The sequence below is a fragment of the Accipiter gentilis genome, chromosome Z, assembly GCF_929443795.1.
Source record: "Accipiter gentilis chromosome Z, bAccGen1.1, whole genome shotgun sequence".
Lineage (NCBI taxonomy): Eukaryota > Metazoa > Chordata > Aves > Accipitriformes > Accipitridae > Astur > Astur gentilis.
This window is the reverse complement of record NC_064919.1, coordinates 31,682,464-31,709,780: the sequence shown is the minus strand read 5'-3', so window position 1 is coordinate 31,709,780 and position 27,317 is coordinate 31,682,464. Positions and strand designations below refer to the sequence as shown.

Sequence of the window (27,317 nt, the reverse complement as noted above, 5' to 3'; positions counted from 1 at the left end):
TATTTTTGTGTTTAAGACTACGGTCAGACCTTGCCTTTGCCAGCACCAGTGATGATTGCAGGGCCTTTAGTATTTGAACATTGTAAGATTACCTGACCTGTTTCAAGTAGCAGTGGTTCTTCACTCCAGCCAGGCTAGTCCTAGAGGCTGCTGTAAACATAGGCTCCAGAAATTTCCAGGACTTTAAAGAGAGTGGGGAAAAAATATAAATTATCCTTATACAGAAACTTGTAAGCTGTCTCTCCTAGTTTTATGTGAGCATACCTTTATCCAATTGCACTTAAAGAACCTTTGCAAATGGGACACAAAAATAAATTAAGCAGAAGTCTCCCACTGACCTCATATTTTTATTGTACCTGTGAGTCCTCCAGGCATTTCATCTTCTTGGCACACAACTGTTTCTTATGCTTGCACTCTGTGTGGGAAGCATAGGGCCACACAGAAGCCCAGTTCAGAGTCTCTGTCAGAAGTAAGACCAGCTAATGGCTATTAAGTGTGGCTACAGAAGCTTTTACTTCAGCTTTGTTGAAGGGACCTTTCCAATAGTCAGTGGCAGTCTTTGATTTTTCTGAGATGATACTTAAGTATGAGCTAGTTCACTTCGTGCATTTATTATCCAAATCTGACCTTGTTGACAATGATAATATGCAATATATGAACTTGAGGCTTGGACCAAACTAAACCTATTACTGTCACAATTGCAGCCTCTCCAGCTAGGTGAGCGGAGGGAATTCATGAAAAAAGATGCCAATATCCAGGTTCAAATCTGAATTGTAATATGTTTCTTTCAACCAGACTTTTTCCATTTCACAAGTTGAAGAACAGTACAAAAAATATTATATATGGCATTTTAGGTGGTACATTGACATGATTTATAGAAGCCAGATCACCTTCCCCCATTGAAAAGAGCATATACATTAGAAATTGAAGTTGGTTTTCTTGAACTTAACTGTTATCTTCTACAAGCATCACAGTTACAGCTTTCACATGATATTAATTCATGTAGATCATTGCTAAAGTGGCTTTCATAGAAAAAGCATGAAATAGTAGGCTTTATTTTGCTTCATTATGTTAGTTTGCACATTCCAATGGACCCTTCCCAGAGCCTCACAGCTGGGTAAACTGGTTCTGTGAACTTGCAGCGGAAGGTGTGCAAATGAGCCATGCCATCAGTAACATTGTAGAATGAAAGGATTCCTGCTTCATAATCCAGAAAAATGCCAGTGCAATTGGGATCATCTTCTACCAGGATGGGGATTCTCTCCCCCTTGTGAAATGCCCAGTATTCAAGATCTAATTTCTTAAGGCACCAAGATGCTCTATTCCAGCCTAGTCAAGAGGTTTGAGTCTCCTTTCCTGCCAATGGAAGGGTAGGCTGCACCAATCCACCGTCCTATTCCAGCATGAAGCAGGTCAACTTCCCAGTAATGGCTCCCAGAGAGGAATGCATCTCTGCTTAGCACTTGCCATAATTTATCAAATCTCTGGGGACCACAAGGGTAAAATATCTTCCTCCAGTTACAGCTTACTACAAGACGGTCACCAGACAATTTCAGCCTTTGGTGAAGGCTGTCATATTCCCAGGCTGGTTATCTTGCATCTGCAGTCAAAACCATAAAAATACTTAGTAGATTTATCATGACCAAGTTATAAAAAACCTGCAAAGGAGCTCACAGCTGGCAGTGTCTTGGAACCTGCAGTTTTGCAAGAAAAAACCTGAAAATTTTTAATAGAAAGCTGTAAAAGACTGTGTTGGACTATATTTGTCTCGACATTGCTGACCATTTGCTAGCCTCAGCATCCTGTTGCTGTGGCAGAGTAGGCACTGAAGGCCGTGAAGAAACTACCATATCCGCCTGAAGCTAGCAGTCCCTGTGGAAATGGCTGGACTCTTCGGAAAAACTGCATACTCCTCCCTCAAAAAAGGAACTGAAAGGGACTGGAAAAAGGAACTGAAAGGAACTGCAAGGGATTGAAAATCAGCGCTTGTAACTGGGATTTTGTCTGCTGGAACCTGGAACTTGGACCCCCATCACCTGCACCGAGACCGAGCCAACAGGACGTTGCTGGCTTCGTGGTGGTGGTAACTAGTGTCGTGGTTTCAGCCCGGCCGGTAACAAAGGACCACGCAGCCGCTCGCTCACTCCTCCGCCCCCCTCCGGTGGGATGGGGAGGAGACGGAGGAGAGAAAAGAAAAAAAACCTGGAACCTCGAGGGTTGAGATAAAGGCAGTTTACTGGGACAAACACAAAGAGATTACAACAACAACAACGGCACTAATGAAAAAGTATACAAAAAGAGTGATGCACAGTGCAACTGCTCACCACCCGGGACCCGACGCTCCGCCACTTCCCCCACCGAAAACAGAGACCACCCCCCGGCCCGCTCCCCATCTATATACTGAGCATGATGTCCCATGGTATGGAATAGCTCCTTGGCTAGTTCAGGTCAGCTGCCCCGGCTATGCCCCCACCTCCCAGGTTCCTGTAAAAATTAACTCTATCCCAGCTGAACCCAGGACAACTAGTCTTGCTGCATCTCTCCCATTTTCTTGCTTAGGACTGTCTCTTTTTCCTTTCTTCTTCCCTCTGTCCTGTCACTATTATCAGTTGTTGTAGGAAATAAAACTTGTAGGGTTGTACGGCATCTGAACTCGTTTGTGTCTTAATCTTGCTTTTGTGATCGTTTAAGAACCCTCCCCGATATTGGATTGGTACAAAAGCACAGTACTATTTATATGCACTGATACTTTAACGTTGCATAGGTTTTAAAGCAGGTCAGTAAAAGACAAGTATGTAAGTATGTATGTGGTTCACAAATCAGAAGATGAATACAGCGAGGCAAGGAACAAACACTGAGAGCTTCTGCTTCACGTGGAATAGCTGAAGACTTCTGGTGGGATTACAGCTTAAGGATTTTAGAGAGCAGTGGAGTGGACTCTTGGGTTGTGAGGTCCCATTCCACTGAAATCACATTTGAAGATTCACTAGTGTTTCTCACAGAGGCACCACAGATCTGGGCAGCACTGCATCATGTACATCGCAAAGGAACAGATTACCAGCTCCCAGAGGATTTATAGCAGTTCACCTAACTGATGTTTAGAAAAGAAAAATCACAGTCTGAAACTACACCCTAGAAGTGACTGAATATTCAGCAGCAGCTTAGAGTCGTTTTACCAAGAAGTAGCTGTCGCAGGACTGGAAATCACAAAGCCAGAGGAAAAAACCCCCCTATAATCAAACAAGTTTGAAGTGACACAGGACAGGTCAAAAAGTTACAGAGTTTTTAAGATTAGATTCTTCTCTGAATATACTGTCCTAGTATAAACTGGTGCATGTCTCAGAAAAGTTCTCATAATATACTCTATATCAATAATTTACTGTGTTAGCATGTGTTTTCTGATTTCCTGTTCTATAAATAACCAAGATACTCCCTTTGAAAACAGACTCTGGCATCCTTAAACAATCCCCTTCACTCTTCCTGTCAAGCCTGACAAAAACAGTGTCAGAGTTGGGTACCTAAAGGAACGTACATTGTCATGAATTAGAGTACTTCAGAAAGTACTGGTGGTAAGATGTAAACTTAGTGTGTATCTTAAAACTATTCCAAAGAATGAGCACATCTATTTTTTCTTGTAAGTGAAGAAAACAAAGTATACAATACATCCAGCAATATTTGCAATAAAAACTGAGTCATATTTCACTCAGTGCATAGCTGGGTTTTTTGACCGAATGTAATTTTAATCTTACTCTAGATAAACTTTGAAGCTTCAATGTTTTAAATGCCACATGGCAAATACATTTAATATCCTGAAGCTGCTTTTCAGAGTAACTAAACTTTTAAAATGAAAGTTAGGGAAATACATGTTTATAATATTTTAAAATCCAGACTGCTTTGGTTTCTCTGCAGTGCTGCATATCTGAACTACATTTGGACCTGTGATCTCACAGATTACAGTCTTTCACAGGCAGCATAGTACTAACTGAACATAAAACGGGGCAACAGACCCATTGAAACAAGAACTTAAGTATTTTCCTTGCTCTTCAGTGCAGAATTTAGAAATGAAAGGTAATTATACAGCAGGTTACTGTATGAGAGAAATCTGTCTTTGCCACTGCATTAATCTGTTGCTCGTTTGACTTTGTTGCTATTTCCTCTCCTATGTTCTCACAGAGCGCCCTCTCCCATAAATCAAGTAAGTCTAACCTGGGCTAGTTGGCATATTCGATAGTCTAAAGCCCAGAAGCTGTTTTCATTCAGGCTGGAATCCTCCCCTCTGCCATCAGAGCAATGCATAAATTACTCCATTCTCTGTTGGTCCTCTGCTACTTTCCCATGATTTCCTGCCATGAGCAGGGAAGGCTAAGTAAGGTTTCCCATAGTTCGGTGTGAAAAGACCATCAGCACTGTGGCCTATTACAATGTCCACAAAGAAACAGACATCTCACATTAATGAGGGTCCATTCACAGCACAGTTAATTGCAACAAAGACTTGCGCTTTATACTTGCCTGTAATGTTTCAGAAAAGAAAGTAGTACACAATGGGGATGCTAAGTTTGTACAGAACACAGGTGACACTAAGACCAAAAGACACCTAAAGTAGAGAGGGTTTAAAAGGCCTGGCTTCACTGTCTGCTTTTTCCAGTAACCACTTGGAAAGCTGTGCAAGTAAGTAGTGATGTCTGTCAGTCAAATTTACCAGAAAAACCTAGATTTTCATAAAACACATAACTACTAAATCTCAAGCAAATGGAAATACCTCCATTGCTTTAAAAAAGCAGCAAAACCCCAAACACCAAACTGATTTCAGGTGCTAATGTTTGGAAGCATAAATGTGAATTTGACTAGAAAAATAATGCAAAACAGGTAGAGTTGTTTGGATTATTGGAGGACTGCAATTCTTCCACTTTTCCCAAGTGATGAAAATTTGAAGTAACTTTTAAGTCCTAATATTTATGACCAAGGTTTGTCAATTTCACTGGCCTATGAGCAGTTGCACAATCTTTCTTAATTAGGTGGTTTGTCATATTTGGCTTTAACAGCGTTGAGAAATTGTCTTTTCAGCCCTTGAAGTGACTGGTCACAAGTGAAGCAAATACAGTGCTTTCTCCATGAATCCATCAAGAGGCAGCCTGAAGGACATACAGAATGGCATTCATGAAACTCAGGAGCCTACTTCACTGCCAGCCAAACACTGCTGCAGTGCTCTCTTAGCACAGACTGGCTGTCCTAGCACCTTAACAGGTTCTGGTTACAAAGTGACTGACTTAGTCTGGATCCTGCAGCACAGAAATGATGCAAGTGGCAACAGACCTATGACATCACAGCCAAGAAAACAGACTTTGCTCATTACATTCCTGATCTCCTGCTGCTTTTCCAAGTGCAACACCTGTTTGCTCATCTCCAATTGAGATAACCTGTTTGGAATGAAAAAGTTGCAGTGTTTGGACTTAAAAGCTCACTCAGGAGAGCACAGAAACAAGACAAAGTAACAACACTGAAAACCAACCATCTCAACACACCACCCTGTAGGTGCAGGGACAGTATGTAACCCACTCTACCAGCAGAGTGCTAGCCCTTGCCCTCCTTACTGAGTAACAGCCAGAAGTCAAGTGTCCACTTGGTCACAGACATGGCCTCCACTGGGCTGGATCCAGGCTGGAAAACAGACCTCCTCTTACAACAGGCTTTTGCCACTAGGTACATTAGTAATAGGGAATGTTACGGCTTTGAGATTAAAAACAGCTACAGTCCTCATCTGCTGCAGGCCACATGAAATGTCCATTAGCTTCCCATCAGAGAGATGGAACAATTGACTGTACATTTTTCCTACCAACACCAGAGAAAAGGATCATCTGTAGATTGACCTTTAATGTATTACATGATGGACATAATTAAAGACAGACCACAATGATCTGGAGAATAGAAAAGTCTTCAAAAACTAAATTAGCTACTAGCTGATTGACACACTGACAGTTCTGAATAAAAACAAAGGATCAAGATTTCACAGACAGAAAGTAAAATTTCTTTCCCAACCTGAGGTACAGAAAAGGGTAATGACTTTCAGGCAGTGCAGAGCACTTGTTCCTCACAAACACTGTAAACATCAGAACCCCTTTAAGATACCGTTTTAAGATAGTGGCACCACACATTCATTGACTGTTTCAGTGACTGAGCTGTAAGTGTTAGGAGTGCTTCTAACTTTTGTTCAACCATACTTACATTTTAAGAAAAGCAACCAATCAACAGGAGACATGGTTTTCAACACCATTCCAGGCTCCTTCTTTGCAGTGGCATTCAGGCTACTGAAAACATCTGGGCAGAAATGAAAATTGACAGTTTAGGGAGTCTGCCAGTGGAAGAACATGGCTGTACTATCAAGATTTTAAAAATAGAACACCATGGGCAATTTCGCTGGACCAGGGTATTCAGGCTTTGCCTCTTTGGTGTGAATTCCACCCACGTCCTGGGGAAGGTCATACTGTCACACTCCACTTTCCAATTTTAGGGGACAAACTGTGTTACTTTTGCTGGGGAAGGACTACTCACTCTGTACCCTTTCAACCCTAAGCTCTTTGGGTAGCTGGAGATGCTGGATCCCAGTGTTGCCAAAGAACCACACAATTGAGCATAACCCCAAGTAAGCACCTCCCATTCCTCAAAAAGCACCCCTCTGATAGAGGGGAACAGAGTCAGGTAGCTAAAGACAACTGCAGATGCTAGCTACAAAGCACCTGCACTGTACTGTAGCAATCCTCCACACATCCTGCAGTGGCCTTTCAGATCTGGTATGACCATTTTCCCCAGCACCTTGCTACACTGTTCTTGGTGGCAACTCTCAGAAAAGGGATTATTAAAAGGTAGCTGGGTGGAATGTGACAGCTGGTATTGCCCTGCTGACCTGTAACTCAACAAGTTGCAGGGTTTCCCCATGGTTATTTGGGTTTGTGACTTTCCCTCCCATTGGGAAACTCCTTGCCTTAATCATGCCAGAGGTCACTTAAGGATGAAATAGCAGCTCAAAGACAAAAGGAGCTCTAAGCAGAACACATTGACCCACCTTTAAAGTAGCAAAAAAGAGAATTTTTCAGACTGCCTGAGACAGAAAGATGACCAGGTACATCAACTAGAAAAAGCTTTCCAATTTTACAGGTACCTGACGTTCCATGCCTGCCAGATGTCCTGCCAGAGCACTTACACCCAACAGTGACTGAAAGAAAAGAACACCTACGTCATGTAGGTGTGATGGTCTAGGGATATAAGCAAGGTAAGCTCTGCAAGAAGAAGTAAGCTGCATTGCAGTAACTGATAGAGCTGGAAGAAAGCATCAGACAAACTTTAAGGCACAAAAGGCCATCTTCAGAGTTGAAAGAGAAACCTCTTACATTCTTAAATCACCACTGCTATAGCAACATTACACCAATGCTGTCAGAGAACAGTACCCATGCCTGAAAAGCTGCTGATGTCTTCAGCTGATTTGGTAAAAAGTCCTGCTCTTACTTACAGACCACACTTTATTTAAAAGGAGAGCAGGAGAAAGCAAAATTCACAGTACTCTCCCAGGTACCTTCTTTAAGCTGGGCATCTAATAGTTTCTGTAGAAAGGACTGAAGAGCTGTCACAAAGTGCTTATAATGGTTAAGGATGTGCTCAAACAAGAGAGGTATTGGATGCCATTGTTCTAACAGGCGCCTAGGCTCCTGGATTTCCTTCTCGATTTCTATGTACTTCTGAGGGCAGAAAGCCAAATTCTCCAATTAGTAGAGACAGTGACATGAAGGGACTCCTCCCTCCCAGCTTCCACACACCACAGAGCAAGGACAGCTCCATCACTAGGTAAACATGGGCCACAATAGACAAACCTTGTTGTGTTCAGCCTCCCCAGTAGCTCATTAGCCAGTCCATTAGATCCTCCTGTCAGTGGAGTGAGGGGCTACCCCTGAGATGTTGAACCCAACAGTCATCGTTTAAAACAGGATCTGCCAGGACACTCGCAAGATGGGGATGAGTTTAACCTGGCTAGAACACTTTGTGGGGAATACCAACAATGGGAAAATTAAACCACTACGTTTTAAAAGCAATCTAAAGAATAAAATCCAACATTCCCCATAAAAAAAATCTCTCCCAAAACCATAAAGAGCAGCTTCCCACGTAGAGGTATGTTGCTAGCACACACAGTGGAGTGCCAGGGCCATATCACTCACAACAACAAAGACTCTCAAGTCTGCTAAGTTGCAAGGATGTAAAAATGCCTTCTCATGAAGAATGGCATCCTTTGACTTGTGTCAGGGCATAAGCATATGGCAACACACCCTTCCCAAGGAAAGTGAAGACCACCATTAGAAAAGAGAAACTGACATTTATCTGTACACAAAACCACGACTGAATTAAGCGCTCAAGCCTTCTGTACAAGATTCCGTTTATTTCACTGAAGGATCAAACTTATATATGTTTCAGCAAAGATCTAGAAAGAACTAATGGCATACAGCCAATACTACTAACACAGGAGCGCATATCTGGCTCAGCTGGGATGTTTGCCAGTCCTCAGAACAGTTAAAGATAAAAACATTCCATACACATACTCGTGACTGTCTTCAGCCACATCTTCCCAGGCATACAAAAGGCCATCCTCCAACCTCATGTTGTAAAACTAGTTCTTCAAAGGCTTGGCAAACATGCAGCACAACAAATTCTAACAGTTCACTCTTGAAAACAAATGCCAGGTGTTCCGAGCTGCTCCCACAGTAAAATGATGGCTGTTGCTCAGGGTGATTAGGAGATCTCTTGCGATTAAAGAAATGAGACAATTTAGCCTTCCTCCTTAGGTTCCCAAGAGGGCTGCCTTTTCTCAGACCTTCATATTACACTGCACAAGGAAAGACCTGATACAGCATTTGTCTTCAAGATTAAGAGACACGTATAACTCTGTTCCATATATGCTTAAAATTAACATGAATTTCATACAGACCTGAAATCAATGCCATAGCAAGAACACCTAACAGCTCAAAAATCAGGAACCAAACTGGTCCACCAAAATACCAACAAAAAGAAGATTAAAAATCAGTGAGAAAGATGCTGCTTACATACAGAAAGATCTACTGAGGTGATCACTAGAGCAGTTTACCAGGGACTAGGAGGATAAGAGGCTGAAAGACCATGATACAATACCACCTCCAGCAACTGAACAGGATCACTGTGCTGGTGTATTTGTCTGATTTGACCTGAGAAGATCTCCGGGGCTGCAAGCTTTTCTCCAACTGCTTATCATATGCTTCCAGGGCTTATTGAGTCTTTTCATCAATGAAGTTTTTTGCCAGACTCTCCTCTTCCTGAAGTAGCAACAGGAGCTCAGTCATATTGTCTGACAGCTGACTTTTGCTCATAATGGCATGTGCCTATAGATGAAGCAGAAGAGTGTCCCCCCATACTCAACAGACCATAAACTTCAGGCATTTCTCTCCCAGGCTTTCAACATTACATTTTGGTTGAATTTTACTGATTTGCTGCACCTCTTGAGAAACGAGCGTTCACCCCTTAAGTGAGGGGATTTACCTAATGATATCCTGGGTGGAAAAGCTTGAGAGCAGATTCCAACATGCCTATTTATGTAGAAAACTTTGTTTTCAGCTGGAGTGTAACAAGGTCAGGTACCAACTGCTACAACCAGCAGACGTGGTCCTTCGGTAGCAACACTTTGCCCCCTTTTAAAGCAAGCTAGGGACAGGGAACTGCTAGAAAAAGAAAGCCTCTAAAACAAAGTGACATCAAACCGCAATGTCCCAAACCTCTACAGAGCTCCCTCCAGCTCTTACTAATGTTTCTGTAACAGAGTTGCTTAGAGATGCGCTGTTTCATGCTCTATAAATGAGGTAGAGCTTAGCACACACTCCAATTCTTAAGACAGAATCAGTGGAACTGTTCTTCTGTTTATTTAACTCTGAAGTCAGACTATTCAATAATGCAGTTCAGTGCAATACAATATACATCAGTGAAGCCAGAATAACATATGCAGCTGGGACTATTTACTACTACTCTGCACAAAAACTTCAACATTGTTCTCCCAGAGATGTTTGGCTGATCTGAGAGGGAGGGCCAGGCCTTTGGAGACCTTTCCTTCTTCTCTCCCTTTGACAGTAATATGTTGTGATGGATACAGGGAATACACTCCTTTCCTGAGAAGCAGTAGCTGCCTGGGTCTTTGAAGCTGCAGAGGAGCTACCAGGCTCTTTGAGCGACAGAGAAAACAAAATGTCTCTCCCTGGAAAATGACCATCCAGTGGAGAAGTAAACCATACTTCACCTTCAGATCATTAGCGGCCTGCTCTATGCTCCTTCTGTTACCAGCTTCTTGCTCTTTTCTTTCTTCTAGATCCTTCAAACACAATGCCATGAGTTCCTATACAGCAACAAAAACAAAATAAAACTGTTTCATAACAACATCTGTAAAAGCCAGAATTCAGTATCCCACTTGCTTTCCATATAGGGGAGTATGTCACTGAAACACTCAGTTTATGAGGCTTATTAAGGCCAGTAGTGATGAAATGTAAGGATTTCAGAATTTCACCTGCTCCTGGTGGTTATACTGGTAAGACTCGGAGAGCTGTGCAAATTAATACCACCTTTATAAGGAACAGGCAAACCTATGGTGAAAAAAACCTTTTCATCTTTACATCTATGGCACTGTGCATTTCAAGACTACATGCTCGTGCATTTAGCAGCTGAAGGGCAGCTAACCAAGTACTTTTGATTCAGAGGATCAGTGGGAGGTTCTGCCTAGAGTCAAAATGCTTCCCAGTGTACAAAAGACCCATCAGAAATACCCCACCATCACTACAGTGATGCTGTAGTCTAAATGCCTGCAACATCAAATACTATCAGCTTGGCTACTAATCACATATCTGTGATACTTGTGGCGTACCCTGAGATGCACTGAGCAGCACAGCACAGTTAATGTTCTGCTGTGTCTAGCCCCACAGTTTCTCACCTGCAGCCCTCTGAAATCAGCTGTCCCCTGTCCAGCAGGATGAACAGTCTTGGTGCACTTGGTGATGCATTTATTTCATTAGTACCATGAAAGATCCAAGCAATGCTGGCCCATGCTCTCAGTCCACTAGTGTTATAACAGAGCCTCTCAGTAAAAAACAGGTAAGCTAGCGCCAGAGCTGTAGCTGTTACCAGCGTCCTGTTCTGCAGCTGGGACCCAGTCAAGAGTACCTGGATGCATATACACCAGCTCACTGCAACATCCCCAGGTCAGCATGGCATTTAAACTCTGCAGGGTTGACTGAGCATAAGTGTTGCTTCATGGGCAACAGTTTGCATTTTTGGCATTTGCCTCCTTTGAAAACACATGCAATTTTTCATTTGATTATGACAGAGACAGAAGAAAATGGGCTCCCAGCAAAAGCCAGAGACTCTGCACCTGGAAGTCCCTTGGCACAGGCACATCCATGCAAGCAGATAAATGTTCTTGCATGGAGCAAGATAGTCATGTTACGCCATCCATTCCAGCCACAATTTTCTAGTCTTGTCCGTGAAAGACCATAAGAGTTCTGCACCACTTGAAGATTCAGGAGTTCTACTAGGTATCAGCCTTCCCCAATTTATTTTGCAGCCTAGACCTCATTCCTTTTCTCAAAGACTGGCAAAGACCACAGAGCAAAACCCAGTCTTCCTTCCCTGCTAGTAGAACACACCACCTCAGGCACTTACTCCCTCACAATGGTGATCATATGCAAATACTGGATGCCAACCCAAGGCATTTCTGGTTAAACATTACTTTCTTTACAGAGGTAAACTAAATAGCTGCTTCTTAGCAGTGGAGACACTGTGTCTGCAACACTGGCAGGCAACCCATGTCATTCACCCTGAAAAATCAACTCCAAAAACATTCCCTTAGGCATTGCCTGAATGCCCCAACTTACTCGAGTGAAAACACTATAACAGCAAGGATTTCTGAGAGATGAGACTCCTAGCTCCAGTCAGGCTCACAGGACACATATCAAGTGCACAGCATGCTGATCCTATGTCCCACATTCAGGAGCACAGGGAGTGTCCTTCCAGATAATTTTATACAACCTTAGATCCAGGGATGAACCAGCTGATGGACCTCATGGACCTCACACAATGGTTCTCATCTCTTCTTAGCATCCACAGATAGGATTTGCTAAAAGCCCTGAGAAAGATTCTTGCATGCTGCCAGGCTGATGTCGCATCATAAGGGCTGCACAGAAAAACTGCTCCCAGCAAACAAAATCACTTAAGCCAGTAGATGTCAGCAAAGACTCCCTAGGGACAGTGTCACATGGGGACCCAAGTTCCTACCCTGCTCACTTCCTGTTTTGGCATAGAGACAAATAACTGGTTAGCAACGGCATCTGCTCCCCTGTGTACAACTGACCCCCAGGGAACCAGCAAAACTTGTTGCTTTGTGCACTCTACCCTGGCTCAAATCAGGTTGCCACAGCACACCACCTGCATCCAGGCATTTCCCCAGTGTCATGAAGGGACTGCAAACACAGTAGTGAGTTCCCAGCTGCAAGCGGGATACTTTGGATGAAAGCACACCAGCAGGCTGGAACAGTGCTCTGAGTTGCCCTGACATCTTCAGTGGTCTTTCCCCTGTGCTGCTGTTTGCTTGAGGCCTAGTGTACTGCCCTCTGCTCGCTAACATGAAGTGCAATAAAATGCCAAAGGAATTTAGCATGACCTGTGCATCTGCTCACAATCCTAGAGGTAACTAGGAAACTTCCTAATAACACTGCTGCCAAATACCAGAGAAGGAGTGGGAAGGACCTCTCTGAAATTGAGGTGGAAAAAATAAAACCTCCTGAACATCAAACCTCTGTTACTACTTCTTAAGCCTCCCAAGCTTAGCACCACAGCATGCAGGCCTCAGCAAGCCTTCTGGCAGGCTCTCTGGAGTAAAACAAAGCACAAGCAGGAAGTACAGGGCAAGCTTGCAAAGCCTTCTGGGGCTGCTCAATGGACAGCTAAATTAGGATGAATAAAAAACACTCACGGAAGAACCCCTGTGCTAGTTGTGGTTGGGACAGAGCTAATTTTCCTCTTAGTAGCTCGTATGGTGCTGCGTTATAGATGTGACTATACTGCAAGTGCACAAGATGTTGGGAGAGGACACAAGCAGGCAGATGACCCCAACTAACCAAACAGATAGTCCATGCCATACAACATCAAGCTCAGCAACAAAATGGAGAAGAGGGGATTTAGGTGCGTTAGCCATCTTTTGCTCAGGAACAGGCTGGGCACTGGTCTACCCGCGAGAGGTGGTGAGCCTTTGCATCACTTGTTTTGTTTTGTTCTCGTCCTCTCTTCTTCCACTTCTCCTTCGCTTATTATACTATTTTTATCTCACCCATGAGTTTTCTTGGGTTTAGCCTTCCTTTCCTCTTCCCCTGTCCTACCAGGCAAGGGAGGGGGAGTGAGCAGGCAGCTGTGTGGTGTTTAGCTGCCTACTGGATTAACCCACAACAACCTGTGCTCCCCATCCCTAAGGAGCTGTCAGAGAACATGCTCTCTGCATGAGGACTGTTGTGGTTTAATCCCAGCCAGCAACTAAGCACCACACCGCCACTCACTCACACCCCCCCCCCCCCCCCAGTGGGATGAGGGAGAAAATCAGAAAAAAAAAGTGAAACTCATGGGTTGAGATAAAGACAGTTTAACAGAACAGAAAGGAAGAAACTAGTAATGATAATAACAACAATAATAAAAGAATTGGAATATATAAAACAAGTAATGCACAATGCAATTGCTCACCACTCACCAACTGATGCCCAGTTAGTTCCAAGCAGCAATCTACCCCTTAGCTCCACTCCCCCCAGTTTATATACTGGGCATGACATCACATGGTATGGAATACCCCATTGGCCAGTTTGGGCCAGCTGTCCTGGCTGTGTCTCCTCCCAACTTCTTGTGCCCCTCCAGCCTTCTTGCTGGCTGGGCATGAGAAGCTGAAAAATCCTTGACTTGGTATAAACACTACTTAGAAACAACTAAATACATCAGTGTGTTATCAACATTCTTCTCATACTGAACCCAAAATATTATACCAGCTCCTAGACAGAAAATTATTCCAGCCGAAACCAGGACAGGAGTCAGTGTGGTCTAGCAAGCTACAGCAACAGAGGAAGAGAATAAAGAGAAATGGCCTTTCCGCTCCCCCAGTGGCATCCATGTTTCTGTCAAAGGTACTTCCAGCCTGGCAATGAAAACAAGTCCCCCTGGGCAACCAATCTCCTCTGATACCCCACACAAGGTCTGAGGAGCAAATGCTGCTGCATGTGACCTGACAGTCAATGTTGAGACAAGGGGAGTCAAAAGAATCTCAGCAGACATAATAAAGGGGAGTGAAAGATGATGTTTAGTGCTTACATGGTTGAAATTAGCTGAGGTAGAGACAGTCCTTGACAAGAAGAGCTGGTCCCAAGAACCAGCCAATGAGGCAGAGACAGTCCTTGATAAGAAGCAGGAGCAGGCTCCAAGAGCCAGCTAAGACTGGTCTTGCAGCTTGGGTGAATACCAAGAAATCACTGAGCCTGCGCAAGGAAAGAGGTTACTAGCGGTGACGAAGAGGAGTCACCTATCTTCATCTCTGCGACCACCAGACGACCACCATAAAGAGGCACTGCGCAGGCACAGTTGAGAGGAGACTATGGAAACGACCTCTTGGAGCTAATTTTAATACGAAGCAGGGATAGGTCATGCATATGTATAGGCATATTGTAAATATGTAATACCTGACTGTATAAACTTGAGGTGAACTGCCGAGTTGGGCACGCACGACTTTGGTGGGACTACGCCCCGTGCTGCCCAGTGCTGAATGAACATACCTACTTTACAATCTCACTGATTGTGGAGTCTGTTTTCCGCACGTCAATGTCACCTCCCCACTGTCCCTCGATTTACACTCCTGTTATGTGTGCACTTGGGATGTGACTGGATAACTCTCTCCCTCTCATGCACAAACTACAACCCTGTGCAGTGACAGCACGCTGACCCCTGTCCATATGGGATTCACAAAGCACTTGCCCAAGTACAGAAACTTTGTTCTTCCAGCCAGTATGTAATGAACAGGTTAACTTTGTTCATGAAATCGCACATGGGGGTAGAGACATTCTCCACAAATACCCCTAAAAGTCTTACTGCTAATCTTGACCTTTGGTCCGTGTATTTTAGATAAAAGTTGCAGCCCTTGTTCAAAGCAGAATAGAATCAATTCGGCTAATGGTGCTAAAACAGCAAATATGATAATTTACTTACATACTAATCGGGAAGGGGGAAGACACACATTGTGAAAAAACCCAAGTGCTTAAATGTTGCGTAAAAGTCACAAGGAAAATAACAAATATAATTTACTAGATAAGGGGATTAACTCTACCACGACTACGTATCTCCACAACAAAAGACATTCTACATCAAAAAGACACTTCCCCTTGAGAAGATGGACCGAATCCGCCCAATAATGAACCTACACGAGCAAAGAAAAAAAAAAGGGAGAAACAAGACAAGGTGAAGATTGACCGGGGGGGGGGGGGGGGGGGCATAAACTGTATAAAAGGAATGTAACTATAGCAGAAAGTTGCGAGCTTTTGGCGGAGCACTGCCTCCCCGGCCGCCCATCGCTGTTTTGCTCTTTTATCGCTTGCTAATAAATTCGACCTTTTTTTATTCACTACAAATTGGCTCCTCCAATTTGTCACAAGCGTCTATAACAAATTTGGTGCCGTGACTCGGATCCAGGTTCTTTGGTGCGGGCCTTCGCAAGCGGGGAGGCGCCCTATCCTTGGATAGCCCCATCTTGAGAAGGTGGTGCTGCCACCACACCCTGGACCCAAGAACCCCTTTAAATTATGATAACTGAGCAAAGGAACCTGCAGGACCCCTTAAATTTTGTGCACAAAGACCAAGCGAAGACCCCAGGAGTGGGTGAGTATATAAGTTGTGAGCCGTTTGGTTGGGGTGGTTATCCCGAGGTGCGACTGTGTGAGAGGTCTCTCTGAGATCACACGAGTGCGGACCCTCCAGTAGTGCAGTTCTCGTAGCCTGCGAGGGAACGAGTCACGACCGAGGGGAAGTGAGTGTGTGTGTGGATAAGGGCACCTCAGAAGATGGGACAGAGGAAAAGCAAGCCCTCTGGATCCATGGGGATGGGGAAGAAAGATAAGTTACCAAACATACCCCCAGATAGTCCCCTAGGCCTGATGATAAGATATTGGGACAGTTCACCAAAGAGAAAGGAAAAATCTAAGGAGAAGATGATTAATTATTGTATTGAGAATTGGGGTGGGAAACCTCTCAGCAATCCTCATGTACTCTGGCCCGTGTTCGGGTCCTCTGAGGATTGGGTGTGTCAACAATTAAACATATGGGTAAACAATAAGAGACCACCAGCCAGCCCAGAGGAGAGTGAATATGCTGCTTTATGGATTCCCCAATCCCGGGGACCGGCATGCCTCTTTGCCTTAAGGGAGAACAGACCAGATAAACCTCGAAAAGATAATGAGGACCCCCTTTGGCCCCCTCCCTATACGCCTCAGGCCCCTCCGCCTCAGGACCCACCCCAAGGCCAGGAAGTAGCCCAGGCCCGGGAAAGGACAGATTTGGAACCTGATTCCCTGACCCCGACACCCCCTCCCAGAAGGTCTACACGTAATAGAATAAGACGAGCAGAGGAAAGATTGTTTCCTCTTCGGGAAATGTTAGTGCCTGGTGGGGATGGGCAGGGGCGACCGGGAACGGGGTATGTGGCAGTTCCTCTTAATACAGGGGATGTAAGGGAATTTAAGAAAGAAATGGGGAGTTTGTTAGATGATCCCCTGGGGGTAGCCGAGAGGCTGGATCAATTCTTGGGACCGAATTTATACACGTGGGAGGAATTACAGTCTATCCTGGGCATATTATTTACCGTAGAAGAAAGGGACATGATTAGAGGGGCTGGAATGAAAGTGTGGGACCAGCAACATCAGGCTGGCCCGGTGGCGGATCAAAAATGGCCCTTAAATCGGCCAAACTGGAATAATCAGGATCCGGCTCACAGGAACAATATGTCAGACTTGAGAACAATTATAATTCAGGGGATACGGGAATCTGTTCCCCGAGGACAGAATATTAATAAAGCCTTCAATGAACAGCAGAAAAAAAATGAGACCCCAACAGAATGGCTTGAAATGTTGAGGAAAAGCTTCCAGTTATATTCTGGGGTAGATCCTGCCACTCCTGTGGGACAAGCATTGCTGAAAACTCAGTTCGTGGCCAAATCGTGGGGAGATATTAGGAAGAAGTTGGAGAAAATTGAGGACTGGCAGGAGCGGGGGTTGGATGAATTACTTAGAGAAGCTCAGAAGGTGTATGTGAGGCGAGAAGAGGAAACTGAAAAGCGACAGGCTAGGCTGTTGGTTGCAGCGGTAAGAGAAGGACAGAAGGGTGTGATAAGGAGACCCGGTAGGCCTGGTGGGGGAGATAAGGAAAGAATCGAGAGGAAAGGAGATAAAGCCGTAGAATGTTTCTATTGCAGGAAAAAAGGACACATGAAGAGAGAATGTAGGAAAAGGATTCAGGATGAAAACGCATTCCAGGAAGATTAGCGGGGTCAGGGGCTCTATGTGCTGAGGACCCCTGGTAAGAAAGAACCCCTGATAACTTTAAAAGTGGGTCCTCAGCGCCAGGAGGTGACCTTTCTTGTAGATACTAGAGCTGAAAGGTCTACTGTACAATCATTACCTTTGGGATGTAAAATATCCGGGGATAAAGTTAATGTAACTGGAGCAAAAGGGGAACCTTTTAGGGTCCCCGTTATAAAAGATGTGGCGGTGGAATCAAGTTGCAGATACGGAGTCGGAACACTGTTGCTGGTACCTGAAGCAGAATATAATCTATTGGGAAGGGATTTAATCATAGAAATGGGGATTCGGGTAGACGTGGAGAATGAAGAGTTAAAAATCAGGCTTTGTCCCCTTACAGAGGTGGACGAGAAACAAATTAACCCCGAAGTGTGGTATACTCCCGGAACAGTTGGAAAACTGGATATTGAACTGTTTGAGGTGGTTATTAAGAACCCCGAGATTCCAGTGAAAATTAAACAATATCCCTTATCCAATGAAGGGAGAAGAGGACTAAAACCTGAGATCGAGAGACTATTGGGAAGGGGAATACTTAAACCCTGCATGTCCCCTTTTAATACCCCGATTTTACCAGTTAAAAAATCCGATGGTAGCTATCGGTTGGTACATGACTTAAGGGAAATCAATAAACGGACTGTCAGCTGGTTCCCGGTAGTGGCAAACCCACACACCCTGTTGAGTCAATTGGGGCCCGAGAACCAATGGTATAGTGTAATAGATCTTAAGGATGCATTCTGGTCATGCCCTCTAAAGGAAGAATGTAGAGACTATTTTGCCTTCGAGTGGGAAGACCCAGACACTCATAGGAGACAGCAGTTAAAGTGGACTGTACTTCCCCAGGGGTTTACAGAATCCCCAAACTTATTTGGACAAGCCCTAGAACGGATTCTACGGGAATACCAACTGCAAGATGGGGTTGTGCTAATACAGTATGTGGATGACTTATTATTGGCGGGAGAAAATCAAGAGGCAGTCAGAAAAGAAAGCATACGGTTGTTAAATTTCTTGAGCCTTCAAGGCCCCAAGGTATCACGGTCAAAACTACAGTTTGTGGAAGAGGAGGTAAAATATTTGGGACACTGGATAAGAAAGGGGACTAAGAAGTTAGACCCCGAACGAGTGAATGGCATCTTATCACTGAAAGCTCCGAGAAGTAAATGACAGATTAGACAATTATTGGGGCTATTTGGGTACTGTAGGCAGTGGATTGAGAACTTTAGTGCGAAAGCGAGATTTTTGTATCAAAAATTAACTATGGATGGACTGCTTAAATGGACCCACGAGGATGAAAAGAGATTGGAGAGTCTCAAGGCTGATCTAGTTAACACCCCTGTCTTGAGTCTGCCTGATGTGAGGAGACCCTTTTATTTGTTTGTGGCCACTGAGGAGGGGACAGCATACGGGGTTTTGATCCAGGAGTGGGCAGGGAAAAAGAAACCCGTAGGTTATATTTCCAAGTTATTAGACCCTGTCAGTAGAGGGTGGCCCACCTGTTTACAGGCAGTCGTTGCTGTAGCCCTGATAGTGGAAGAAGCAAATAAGGTAACATTTGGAAGTGAATTAAGGGTGTTCTCCCCCCATAATATTCGGGGAGTTCTCCAACAAAAGACTGAAAAATGGATCACCGATGCTAGGCTTTTAAAATATGAAGGGATCCTAATCCATTCCCCTAAATTGGAGACTGGAACAACGAACCTGCAGAACCAGGCACAATTTTTGTATGGGGGTCCTGAAGAAGAGTTAACACGATTGCCTTCAAACCATTGAGGAACAAACGAAGATTAGGCCAGATCTAGAAGAGGTAGAATTGGGAGAGGGAGAAAAGTTATTTGCTGATGGGTCATCTCGAGTAATAGAGGGGAAAAGGAAGTCAGGATATGCAATCGTGGACGGGGGGAGCCTAGAAGTAAAGGAATCCGGACCCCTCAGTCCTAGTTGGTCGACACAGGCATGTGAGTTATACGCAGTACTTAGGGCATTGGAACTTTTAAAGGATAAAGAAGGAACCATGTATACTGATTCAAAATATGCATATGGAGTGGTACAAACTTTTGGAAAAATTTGGGAGGAACGGGGACTTATTAATTCTCAAGGAAAGGGTTTGGTTCATAAGGAACTGATTGTCAAAATTCTACGAGCAATAAGAGGGCCCAAGCAAATAGCTGTGGTACATGTTAAGGGACACCAAAGAGGGATGACCCCTGAAATCCGAGGGAATAATCTTGCTGACCAAGAAGCCAAGGCGGCAGCACTACTTGCTGTCACCATCACCCCGCCGGCAGGTGAAACGCCGGCAAGGATCCTAAGCCCACAGTTTAGTAAACTGGAAATGGATAGATTAAAGGAAATGGGAATAGTGGAAAAAGAGGGTAATTGGGAACTACCTGATGGGAGACAGGTGTTACCAAAAGCACTAACATGGAAAATAATGAGAGGTATACACTCAAAGACTCATTGGGGTGTCCAAGCGTTGGTTGATCAATTCGCAATAAAGTACATGTGTATTGGGGTTTATAATGTAGCCAAGGGAATCGTACAGGGGTGCTTAACGTGTCAGAGGATCAATAAGCAACATCTTAGGGAAAAAGTACAAGGGGGACGGGAATTGGCACACCGACCATTCGCCAAAATACAGATTGATTTTACTGATCTCCCTAAAGTAGGGCGATATAAACACTTACTTGTACTAATAGACCACCTCACACATTATGTCGAGGCGTTCCCTACTGCTAGGGCAACCGCCAATACAGTAGTAAAAGTACTTTTAGAGCATATCATACCACGATATGGGAATATTGAAACTATTGATTCAGATAGAGGCCCACATTTCATTTCCAAAGTAGTAAAAGAAGCTCTAGCCCCCTTTGGAACTAAATGGGAGTTCCATACCCCTTGGCATCCACAAAGTTCCAGGAAAGTAGAACGAATGAATGGAGAAATAAAGAAACAATTAACTAAGTTAATGATAGAGACTAAAATGTCATGGGTAAAATGCTTGCCAATTGCTTTATTAAATATTCGAACTCAGCCCCGAGCGGATACTGGAATTTCCCCATTTGAAATGTTATATGGCATGCCCTATGATATGGAATGCCCAGTCAATTATCCTACTCTAGATGAAGATAGTATTAACCCTTATATTGTTCAGCTGATGAAAAGGAGAGAGCGATTGCGGAAGAAGGGAATGGTGGTACAGAGGCCACCCCTAGATATATCCATACATTCAGTAAAGCCAGGTGATATGGTATTAATCAGAGCCTGGAAAGAATCCTCTCTCACTCCTAAGTGGGAGGGGCCCTTTCTTGTTTTGCTTACCACAGAAACTGCTATCCGGACTGCAGAACGAGGATGGACGCACGCCTCGCGAATTAAAGGACCTTTACCCGGAGATCAGTGGGAAGTAGCAAAGACTTCAGAGGACTTAAAACTAGTGTTAAGGAAGAAAAAGGAGCTACATGAATGAAGGAATCCTTTTGGAAGAATGGTAAAGCCTAGTTAATACCAGTGGTTCCAGGTATCCCCTGAAGATAATTTACAGGTGGTGAACTTTGCTCCCTGACGTACAGAACGGATATCTCATCAAACCGGCAGAACTGAGATATATATATATATATATATATATATATATTAACAGGAACTCCTCAGTACTTACCTTTCTGTTGTGGAGACTGAAGTCCCTAGACCACCGGGATATTTTAACAGGATTCCGTGTTTAAAACATAGTAACCACAACCATTGGAGTTGGGTGTTTTATAACTGTGTAAGGTACAGTCAGAAATTATATTGTAGCTCTAGAAGGAGATATTATTATTGTATGAAGTGTCAAGAGTACCAATTCCCCCGTGGAGACCAATTGAATAGAGTAAAACTCAATAGACTAATTTGTGGGTGGGAATTATTAGTACCCGAAACCTGGGAAGTATATGAGAACGATTGGCCTAGAACTATAAGGCGGGGTGCTATCAGATTCGAGTGGAATCGAGCTAGACATATCACTAGAATGGTTTCTGCTCTTAAATAAAATTTGTGTAAGGAATGCTGGTGGACACACTGTGGTAACAGCCACCCATTCAAGGACGGCTGTACACAGTGTACCCAAAGGAGAAGGGAACTAAAACACGTCCGCCTTATAGGGTTGGGGGGGGGTAGCTACAGGAAATCCCTAACCAACCCAACGCTCCTATGACCCTGAGTCCTGCGAGTGTCTTTACCATTTCCCAGGTAATATAAAATATTCTGCACAGTTCCTGAGAAGGAGCTAAATCCTATAAAGGCCTTGCAGGTGGAAAACGCGCCCTTAAGAAATATGACTGCTGCCGAGAAGATGAGAAACCTCGCTGCTCCAGGCACCGGAGTAGGCGAAGTAGACAGAGGCGTATGAAAAAGGGAATGTGAATACACTGTGAGCTCATTGGCGGGTAATGGCGAGAAACAGACACTTCGAGAGGGGGAATGGACTCTGGGAACCCAACCGGGTATGTCCTGGCAAAGAGATAACCGGGAATTGACATTGACACCTATTGGTATTCCTTGGGGAACTCCACCAACAATCCGTATTTGGATGATGTTGCTATGGTATTTGCTTGTTGGGCCTACGACATCTGGCAATATCAGCCATCAACCCTTCAAATGGTCACTAATACAATTAGAACACTCAGTTGTCATACAAAGCAGAATTACCCCAGGTGCTCCCTCTTTTACGGCCCACTTAAGTTCCCTAGTAAAGTCATACCATGGATGGGCCCCCATGGATGAGAGTACTCGAAAATATACAGTTCAGCATAAAGCCTTTTATATGTGTCCAGCTAACAATCCAGGAAAGGAATATTGCAATCACCCAGCTGAATATTACTGTGCATATTGGGGCTGTGAAACAGTAGCATCAGAATGGGCACCAGGGGGTTGAAAAGACCAATTTTTAACTGTGGGATGGGGACCGTCGGGATGTCAAAAACCCACCTATGGGCCTCCAGGTTCGGTCCGGGGAGGCACATGTTGGCATATTTATCTTAACATTTCGAAACCTGAAGATCTAGGATGGACTATAGGGAGAACTTGGGGAATCAGGTTTTGGGAACCAGGCACGGATACAGGGGGAATAATTTTAATAAGGAAAGAGCCGATACCCAATGAACCCTCCATTGTGGGACCGAATCCAGTCATAGCAGAGAAAGAAGATAGTAACAGTATTGTACATACTGTCACAATCCTTCCTAACATAAACGTCACTGAAAATAACACCCCGGGCGTATCAACGAAAATCAAACCCTTGACTCTTGCACCCGGAGTCAGCCCATTGTGGGATATGCTTCAAGCCAGTTATCGAGTACTGAATGCCACCTGCCCTAATATAACTAAGCATTGTTGGTTATGCTATGACATTCGACCACCCTTTTATGAAGCTATTGGGGTAGACAGTAGATTTAAGAAGGCCAACGGAACAAATCCAGCTCAGTGCTTGTGGAATAAAGAATCTGGACGTAAGCAAGGGATAACAATGTCCCAAGTATCAGGAAAAGGAAAGTGTATAGGAAATGTCCCAAAAGACAAACGGCACCTGTGTAACACAACTCGCAAATCAGGAGAAATAACAGCCGAGTGGTTAATTCCTGCAGATAATACTAAGTGGATTTGTTCCCAAACTGGGGTGACACCTTGTATATCCCTAAAGGTCTTTAATTGGACAACTGAATATTGTATACAAGTAGCTGTGATACCTAGGCTAATTTACCATCCCGAAAATTTCGTTTATGATTTTCAAACTACTCAGGCCCATCCCATACAAAAACGTGAACCCTTTACAGCCCTCACTGTGGCAACCCTCATGGCAGTCAGAGTTGCTGGAGCTGGTACAGGAATAACCTCCCTTGTACAACAAAATCAAAAATTCCAATCCTTAAGGGTAGCAGTCGACAAGGATTTAGCTAAGATAGAAAAGGCCATGACAGCCCTGGAACAGTCTGTCAGGTCTTTATCAGAAGTAGTATTACAAAACAGGCGGGGCTTGGATCTAATGTTCATGCAGCAGGGGGGGGTTATGTGCAGCCATACGAGAGGAGTGTTGTGTATATGTTGACCATACTGGAGTAGTTAGAGATACAATGGCCAAGCTACGGGAGGGGTTAGAAAAACGGAAAAAAGACTGGGAAGCACAACAGAGCTGGTATGAGTCTATGTTTAATTATTCACCCTGGTTAACCACCCTATTATCAACTATTGCAGGGCCTCTTATTTTATTGATCTTATTTTTTACTTTTGGACCATGCATTTTCAATAAGTTGATCGCTATTGTTAACGGGCGTTTGGAAACTGCACACTTAATGCTACTACGAAAACAATATGAACAAATCGGGGACGAAAGAATTCCTCCTATCCTCGAGCGAGCAAAAGAAGCATTGGATCGACTTAATGAACAAAATCAGGATAAAATAGAAAAGGGGGGATTGTAATGAACAGGTTAACTTTGTTCATGAAATCGCACATGGGGGTAGAGACATTCTCCACAAATACCCCTAAAAGTCTTACTGCTAATCTTGACCTTTGGTCCGTGTATTTTAGATAAAAGTTGCAGCCCTTGTTCAAAGCAGAATAGAATCAATTCGGCTAATGGTGCTAAAACAGCAAATATGATAATTTACTTACATACTAATCGGGAAGGGGGAAGACACACATTGTGAAAAAACCCAAGTGCTTAAATGTTGCGTAAAAGTCACAAGGAAAATAACAAATATAATTTACTAGATAAGGGGATTAACTCTACCACGACTACGTATCTCCACAACAAAAGACATTCTACATCAAAAAGACACTTCCCCTTGAGAAGATGGACCGAATCCGCCCAATAATGAACCTACACGAGCAAAGAAAAAAAAAAGGGAGAAACAAGACAAGGTGAAGATTGACCCGGGGGGGGGGGGGGGGGGGGCATAAACTGTATAAAAAGAATATAACTATAGCAGAAAGTTGCGAGCTTTTGGCGGAGCACTGCCTCCCCGGCCGCCCAGCGCTGTTTTGCTCTTTTATCGCTTGCTAATAAATTCGACCTTTTTTTATTCACTACAAATTGGCTCCTCCAATTTGTCACAAGCGTCTATAACAAGTATGGCCTACAAAATTGATGTGACAAAACCTGAGCTCCACAAGCTGTTTGTTTATAAGCCAAGCAAAGCAAGGCCAAAGGCTGAAGATACTCAGCCTACTGCTGCCCACTGCCCTAATACAGCTGCCACCATCTCACCCTGGCCAAAGAAAACCTAGCTGCTCTAGTCCCAGAAATGAGGAAATACAACCAAATCAGGAGTATCTTTGCTGCAGCTCCCCGCCCCTTGGCCGCCCCAGGTCCCGGTTATACCCCAGTCCCGTCCCACCGCTCCCCTGGAGCGCGTCTCGCAGAAAAAGTCCTCGCCGCGGCAAACCCGCAGCGGAGCTCGGCAGCCCCGGAGACGCAGGGGCTCCGTAGGAGGCGCGGGCCAGGCACGCCCCGGGGACATCGCCCGGCGCCCGTCCGCGGCGCTCACCTTCTTCTGGCGGACGGCGTGGGGCAAGAGGCAGGCGCGGTGTCCGCGGTGCGGGGCCAGGACCGGGCAGAGGGCGCAGACGCAGCGCTCACAGTCCTCGCAGAACAGCTCCAGCAGCCGCCACGCGTGGACGCCGCACGCCCGCACCCCCTCCGAGGCCGAAGCCCACGGCAGCCCCCGCGCCACGGCGCCCGCGGCGCCGGACGGGAGCCTGGACGGGGGCCTGGGGGGGCAGGCGGGCGGGGCCGCCGCGCTTCGCCGGGCAAGCGGTGCCTGCGCGTGGGGCGGCGGGAGGCGTATCGTCCGCAGGTGCGCACGGGAGCTGCCGCCCGCGGCCGACGGCCTCGCCCTGCCTCGTGCCCCCCGGAGAGGGCGGCGGGGCCGGGCCGGCCCGCATCACCCCCCCGCCGCAGCGGCGGGTTGAGCCCCGGGCAGCGGTTGGTGCCGGGCAGCAAATGCTGGCGAGAACTGCGCCGGGGTGCCGGTGCGCATGGGGGGCGGGAGGGGCGCCGCCGTGGGAGCTGCACCGGCCCGCAGCCGCCTCCGCCTGCTACCCGAGTAGGCACAAGTTTTGTGGGATTTCAGCTGCGCCGATGAGGAGTGCCCTCAGCGTTGTAGCCGAGCAAAACACCTACGCCGATCCAAAACCGGAAAAACTTGGCTTCCGGCTATGTTTTTTTCGCCATTTTTCAATTAGACGTCCTGTGTTACGTCTCATTCATAGAAATAGAAAGAAAATGTTCACAGTCTTGCAAAGTTTGTATACTTACCTTCTTTGATCAAAACTCTGAGCTATATTCAACCAAATTCATCAGGGTTTTTTTTATGTGCTTGTTTCTTTCTGTGAATAAAAGCGATCCAGAATATTGACAAAAAAAAAAAAAAGGAAATGTGAAAAAATAGGAAGAGATTTTAAAACGAGAATTTTGGTGGAAAGTTAGCGAGTCAGTCAGTATATGTATTAATACATATGTGTCGTGGTTTAACTAAGGACCACGCAGCCGCTCACTCACTCACCCCCTTCCCCACCCCCCCTGCTGTGGGATGGGGAGGAGAGTTGGAAAAAAAGTAAAACTCGTGGCTTGAGATAAGAACAGTTTAACAATTGAAATAATAATAAAAATAATTGTAATGAAAAGAAAGATAACAAAAAGAGAGAGAAATAAAACAAGTGATGCACAATGCAATTGCTCACCAACCGGCCAGTCCCTGAGCAGCAATCTGCCCCTCCCGGCCAGCCAATTTCCCCCAGCTTATATACTGAGCATGACGTTCTATGGTATGAAATATCCCTTTGGCTACTTCGAGTCAGCTGTCCTGGCTGTCCCAAGTTCTTGTGCACCTACTTGCTGGCAGAGCATAGGAAAGTGAAAAAATCCTTAACTTAGGATAAGCGCTACTTAGCAGCAACTAAAACATCAGTGTGTTAGCAACGTGATTCTCACACTAAATGTAAAACACACTGTAGCAGCTACTAAGAAGAAAATTAACTCCATCCCATGTGAAACCAGGACAATGTGGAGCGTTGAGGAGCAAGAGCAGTCCCACTGAAAGCAGATGGAATATCATGTCTGCCAAAGAGCTGCTGAGATAATCAGGGATTTAGAAAGACTTTCTCCAAAAGTGCCTTTTATGGACCCCATGCTAGAGTCATGGAACTATAAGGACTGTTAGGGATATTGACATCATTTGGTCTCGCCACCCCACACAGAAAAGCGCTAGTGCCTGCTTTAAAATGAGTAAAGATGAGGATCTCAGACCCTCCATCAGACCTTGTTCTGGTGTTTGACCATTCTCACAGTGAAAACTTTTTCTAGTGTCAAATCAACATTTTCCATGTTACAGCTTGTGCCGTGTTGTTTCACTGTTCCTTCCAAGGAGAGTTGTGGCCTCATCTTCTCTATTCCCGCAAGGGAGTTGTAGACAATGCTGAGTTCTCTGCTGGAGGCTGAATAAGCCTAGTTCCTTCCATGTCTCTTTGGACATGCTGTGCTTCAGCTCCATTATTGTTTTGATGGCTTCTGCAAGAAGGTTTGCTTAATGGAGTCAATGTGTATCTTGTCCAGGGAAGTGTGTAGCTGCATCACCACAAGACCACACTGTTGGATGATACTCAGCCTAGGACCCTGTTTCCTTTTCTGGCAAAGTTGTTCCCCAG

General features: G+C 44.9%; 1 protein-coding gene across 1 annotated transcript; it reads right to left on the bottom strand.

Moving 5' to 3' along the window:
* Nucleotides 1–57: 57 nt before the first annotated feature.
* LOC126035891 (tripartite motif-containing protein 14-like) lies at nt 58–27,054 on the bottom strand. Its single transcript, XM_049794958.1, is given in 9 exon segments — nt 58–1,334; nt 1,336–1,600; nt 6,223–6,315; nt 7,568–7,730; nt 9,172–9,254; nt 9,257–9,395; nt 10,301–10,396; nt 25,160–25,432; nt 26,932–27,054. Coding segments are annotated over 9 exon segments (1,503 nt in total). The 3' UTR covers nt 58–1,066.
* Nucleotides 27,055–27,317: the final 263 nt, after the last annotated feature.